General features: G+C 45.5%; 1 protein-coding gene across 1 annotated transcript in view; it reads left to right on the top strand.

The window, feature by feature from the left end:
- The first annotated feature begins 2,320 nt into the window (after nucleotides 1-2,320).
- The window catches only part of LPCAT2 (lysophosphatidylcholine acyltransferase 2), a 48,935-nt gene continuing 45,255 nt past the window's right edge, over nucleotides 2,321-6,000 (top strand). Inside the window, exon 1 of the mRNA XM_037877793.2 lies at nucleotides 2,321-2,518. Coding sequence (XP_037733721.1) covers nucleotides 2,336-2,518 — 183 coding nt within the window. The 5' untranslated portion in view covers nucleotides 2,321-2,335. The remainder of the gene's footprint in view (nucleotides 2,519-6,000) is intronic.

Genomic DNA, 6,000 nt, shown 5'->3' with positions numbered 1-6,000 from the left:
TATTAATTAGCCGTTACACTGTGTTTTGCACTTTCAAAGCACAAATACTATTTAAAATTATTTGACTGCTGTTAATGTATTAATCCTCATGACATCGCTGTGAAGTAGGTAAGTACTGTTCTCCCCAATCAGAGGAACTCGATTAGAAGGTTGAGACTTGTTTATTGTTATTATTTAATTATTTATATAATTTAGTTGTTTGATGGTAGCACTTACAGACCCCAACAGAGTTAGGGTGCTAGCCACTACATGAATGCTTAGTTAGACACAAGACAGACAATAGGTGAGATAGGAGACAGTGTCACAGGGAGATCAAGGGACCCACCTAAGGTAACACAACAGGTCAGTCATTTGAGAGCAAAGACCAGAAGCCAAGTCCCAGCCCAGTGCCCACTCCACTAGACCCTCTGCCTTCGATGGGGCAATGAAAAAGTTATGTTCTTACATCATAATCTGGTTAATAAATTTATATCAACTCTGTTATGAGTGTGGTCTGAGGAACTAAACGTACCCCAAATAAAGTTAGGCTGAAACTTTGCTTAGTTTCAAAAAGTGACCAAGCTTCATTCAGGTTTGAAGACAGAGGCAGTTCCAGCAACCCTCAACTCTGACATGGAGATGGAGAATGAATAGCCTTATAAGGCTCCCTACCTAAAATTAACTCCTCTTCACTAATTATGCCATCTGACCACTTAACTTTATCTTTCTGGCAATGAATTGTCCTATCTCCGCCTAGTGGTAGATCATTACAAAATAAAGGTTTCAGGGCATTCGGATGAGGACCTGTTTACAGGATATGACATCTATTTTAGGTCCACGTTTACCCCAGCTTCTACATAAAAACCTGGGGCTATCTCAGTGTTAATCCCTGTCAAATACTGATCAGAAATGGTGACAACATGATATAAAGGGATGAAATTGATGTTACTGAAGTAAACTTTACATATATTAAAAAGAGAGACAGACCTCACTGACCCAGACCTGGCTTGCTCCTATATGATTTATTGGGCTGTGCATTTGAGAGATTTTTGCTTTTGTACCATCACAAAGGAAAGGGGGAAAGAAAAGCTCCTTGGAGCATGGACTGTCTTTTGGTCTGTGTTTGTAGAGCGCCCAGCACAATGGAATCCTGGGCCACGACTGGGGCTCCCAGCAGGCACTAACAAGGGATGCAACCTCCAAGCAGAGGCCTTGGGCAAGTCATTTAATTTCTCTATGCCTCAGCTACCCAATTGTGAAATGGGGGCAATAGTAGTTCCCTGCCTCACAGGGATGTTGTGAGGAGAGATACAGCTAGGGTGAACAGACAGCAAATGTGAAAAATCAGGACGGGGGGGGGGGGGGCGTAATAGAAGGCTATATAAGAAAGGTTTCAGAGTAACAGCCGTGTTAGTTTGTATTCGCAAAAAGAACAGGAATACTTGTGGCACCTTAGAGACTAACAAATTTATTTGAGCATAAGCTTTTGTGGGCTACAGCCCACTTCATCAGATGCATAGAATGGAACATATAGTAAGAAGATATATATACACAGAGAGAAGGTGGAAGTTGCCATACAAACTGTAAGAGGCTAATTAATAAAGATGAGCTATTACCAGGAGGAGAAAAAACCTTTTGTAGTGATAATCAAGATGGCTCATTCCATTCTATGAATCCGATGAAGTGGGCTGTAGCCCACGAAAGCTTATGTTCTGATAAATTTGTTAGTCTCTAAGGTGCCACAAGTCCTCCTGTTCTATATAAGAAAAAGACCCCAAAACCAGGGCTGTCCCTATAAAATTGGGATATCTGGTCACCCTAGATATTGTAAAGATTGTGAGGCACGTAGATACTACAGTGATGGAGGCCAGATAGGTACCACAAATAGAGAGATGTGAGGCTTTGTGTGTGCTGCCTCTGAGAAGGGGGCCTGCTGTTCAAGGTTTGGGGTGCCGGCAAGGGTCCACCCCCCACTAGCCGGAGACCAAGGAGGTGGGAAGTGTGGGGGTCCAGCCTCCTACTTTGGTCACAGCTCCTGCAGGAGGAACGGGGGGGTGGTTCCCTTCCCAGCCCCCAAAGCTGGGGGCCACAAGGGCCCTGGGGTTGGCTGTGCTCTGGGGACAGTTCCCACAGAGACCTGTTTACACGGGGGGGGGGGGCGAGCTGCCATTAAATCCCCCCTCCCGTTCCCAGCCTTCCTGGGGGCTCTGGCTGCGGCCGGGGCAGGGGCTGCCCAGCAGGACCCCCCCGCCCCCAGGGACACGTGAAAGGCCGGGAGCCGAGCCCCCCCCGCCTGCGGCGGCCACGCCAGGAGGGAGGCTGGGAATCCCTCGGGGCAGCCCCCCCCGGGCGGCTCATGCGCAGGTGGCGGCGGGAGGTGGAGCAGCCCGGCGGCGGGGACTCGGAGCCCGGCGGCCGGCGCGGTGGGGCCATGGCGCCGCGGCTCTTCCCCCTGCCCAGGCAGCAGTCGCTCTACCCGCCCAGCGTCCGCAACCCCTTCGTGCACGAGGGGCGCCTGAGCGCCCAGGACAAAGCGCGGGTAAGGCCGGCGGCGCGGGGCGGGGGGAACGGGGCAGCCCTGCAAACGGGGCACGTGCAACGGGGAATAAACAGGCGCCCGGGAGCGGGTAAGGGTCCGGGCCCCGCTCCCCCAGCCAAGGGCATGAGGCGGTTTATTCCCGTGCAGTCCTTCCGCCCAGGCTGGAGTCGATGCCGGGCGGCGAGTAGCCGGCCTCCGGCGTGCCAGGGGCAAAGCGCCTCCCTCCAGCCGTCTCTCCCTCGGGGCTCTTCAGGGGAGCGGCCCGTCTGCCCCCCCGGCGGGGGTGTGCACTAGCTGGACACGGTGGTTGTCTTTCCCCCCCTGTCCGCGTGTCCCCGGGGTCGTTGCAAGGCGCTTGCACGGACATAGTGCAGCGCCGAGCGCTTCGACGGTGGGCTGACAGGAGGAGCCGCTTATACCAACAGACCAACCCCATCGCCCTCACGCAGCTCGCCGAAACCCACAGCGCTAGTTTCCAAATACTGTGTCTCGGTAAACGTTGATCTCCCCCCCCCCTAAAAAGTAGCTCCCATTGCACTGAAATGTTATTATTATTATTATTATTATTATTATTATTATTATTATTATTTTTGAAAAGTTAATCTCTCAGTTTACAGTGGCTGTTGGGTCCAATTAAAGCAGGGGTTCTCAAACTGGGGGTCAGGAACCCTCAGAGGATCGCAAGGTGATTACATGGGGGGGTCGTGAGCCATCAGCCTCCACCCCAAACCCCACTTTGCCTCCAGCATTTATAATGGTGTTAAATATATTTTAAAAAGTGGTTTTAATTTATGAGGTCGCACTCAGAGGCTTGCTATGTGAAAGGGGTCACCAGTACAAAAGTTTGAGAGTCACTGAATTCAAGGATAGAACTTCTGAGGTGCAATTACTTTTGATGTTAGCACTCTGGTACCATAAGATCAAAATAGGCCCATGAGTTGGCTCTAATATACAATTAGATCCAATTGGAGCACTGGGATTTTAGATTCTGGTGGGGTGGGGGAGCATTTTATAAAATGCTCAACAGCAGTAGAAATTTTTTTCAGGGAAAACAAATCCAGTGGAAACATTTCCTTCCCAATCATTTCCTCATTTTTCTGGTTCATGTCACCTTGAAAGTGAAATTGAATAGCAGTAAGTGACAATGACTAGGCTGTTTATATTATCAAAGCTTAGGGGAAATGTAAAAGAAATCAGCATAAAGAGTAAGTCACTGTTTAAAATGATCTTACTTTAACAATCTAATGACCCAGTCCTGCAAACAAGCAGGTGAAATAATTATGTAAATGAGTAGTCCCACTGACATCAAAATTGTAACTCATGTGAATAAAGTTACACCCTTGCATAAGTATTTGCAGCCTGAGGGCTACGGTTGTTATTTATAAAGTAGGAAAGAACATAGCTTAAAACATTATTTTTGTTATAACTATGAACTTTTAAACACTGTTCCTTGGGTTATTAATCTATACAATGTGAATGATACCTGCCTCGCTTTGAGATGGTAGTATAAAAAGCTGAATTATTATAATATTGATCTTAAAAGTACTCATATTAAGCACTTTAAAAATTCTTTCCTGTTCTTTTCAAATTAAAATTAAATAATTTGAAAACATATAATTTTTTTTTTTTTTTTACATGTTGACTATCTCTTATTTATCGGTTAGCTTGGACAATGCAAAGAGGGTAGCCAGTTTCACATTATCGTTAACAGATTTTGCTGAGTTGAAAGGCTCAATTGAACTAGATTCTACGGGGTAGTGGATGCAAATGCTGCAGGGGATTGGATGACAGACTTTTTTTCCTTTCACCCTTTAGAATTAAAATATGTGGAAACAATTATTTTAAAACATTAAAATCCTATAGTATTAAAATCTAAACTTTGAGCCAAATTTGACCTGCTTTAATGGTGGGCTGAAATGCTTCTTAAATACAAACACACCAGGATCTGCAAGCATGGACCCCATGCCTCTCAATTGTGCCATTGGCTTCAGTGCGATTTCCCCAAAGATGTAGGTTTCCATACTAGCAGACCCGGTTATAGAATACAGAAACTTGTTTTCAGAAGCCTGCAATTTGAAACCATGGTCCATTACTCCAGCTTTCTACAATAATCTCCACTTTGTTCAGCACTCACTAAAGTATGTTCCTGTAAAGCTATAGGGGGAGTGGGGGAGATTACACAATGGTACAGTTTCAGGCCCCAGTGCTGCAAGGTGCAGTGTGTGGTGAGCCTGGCACCCATTCACAGCCCCCTCGAGGCCATTGGGGTTTTCCATGAGCGCTGGGTTCTGCCCGTGAGGTGCACCTTGCAGGTCAAGGCCTGACAGAGAGACAAGGGGCCAATGGGAACTAAAGATCCTGATTTTCACTCACATTTTACTCGCTGAATCTTTCTTGTGGACATTGGACAGCATAGAATGTTCATGTTCAAACTTCTGCACACAAACAAATGCTCTTCTCTAGTTTAGCATTGAGAGGGAAGAAAACGAAGTAAGAAAGGATACAGCCGTGGGTAGGAGAATGGACATAAGGAGGAAGGGTGGTTTAGATACCAGTCTGATAGGTGATACTGGCCGTAGAATGTCTGTGCCTAATCAGGTAAAGAACGTGAGCAAAGCCAAATAGCAAAAATTAAGATACACCAATGCGAGGGAGCCTAGGTAACAAAATGGAGGAACTAGAGCTACTGGTGCAGGAAGTGAAAGCAGATGATATAAGGATAACAGAAACATGGTGGAATAGTAGTCATGACTGGAGTACAGGTATTGAAGGGTATGTGCTATTTAGGAAAGACAGAAATAAAGGCAAAGGTGGTAGAGTAGCATTGTATATCAATGATGAGGTCGACTGTAAAGGAATAAGAAGTGATGGAATGGATAAGACAGAGTCTGTCTGGGCAAAAATTACACTGGGGAAGAAAGCTACTAGAGCCTCCACTGGGATAGTGCTTGGGGTGTGCTATACACCACCGGGATCTGATTTGGATATGGATAGAGACCTCTTTAATGTTTTTAATGAAGTAAATAATAATGGGAATTGCGTGATCATGGGAAACTTTAACTTCCCAGATATAGGACAAATGCTAGTAATAATAATAGGGCTCAGATTTTCCTGGATGCGATAGCTGATGGATTTAGAAGATAAATAAGGACAAATTTACTTTTGATTGGAGATGATCCAATTATTTTTGGAATAGTAGGATGTCACGACAAGATTGAAGGAATGCTGAAGGAGATGAGAGAGACAGACAAAAGGAACATTGTAGCCAATGGAGTATATTGAAGAATAGAATGAATAGTACTTAGAAATGTTTTTAATCTCCAACGTGAATTACAAACATTTAGTTAATTTAAAGGGGAGAGGTAAGAATCAAGACAGTGATATAGTTTGGTAATGATCATTCAGCTGTATGAATCAGAAATTGCTTTCCGGAAGTTATTTCCTGATTGGGGCAGCTGTTTGGCCTTGCTTTTATTGAACAG

Source organism: Chelonia mydas, chromosome 12 (assembly GCF_015237465.2).
Source record: "Chelonia mydas isolate rCheMyd1 chromosome 12, rCheMyd1.pri.v2, whole genome shotgun sequence".
In the NCBI taxonomy this organism is placed as follows: domain Eukaryota; kingdom Metazoa; phylum Chordata; order Testudines; family Cheloniidae; genus Chelonia; species Chelonia mydas.
Note: the sequence above shows the minus strand (reverse complement) of the source record. Positions and strands in the feature narration are given on the sequence as shown.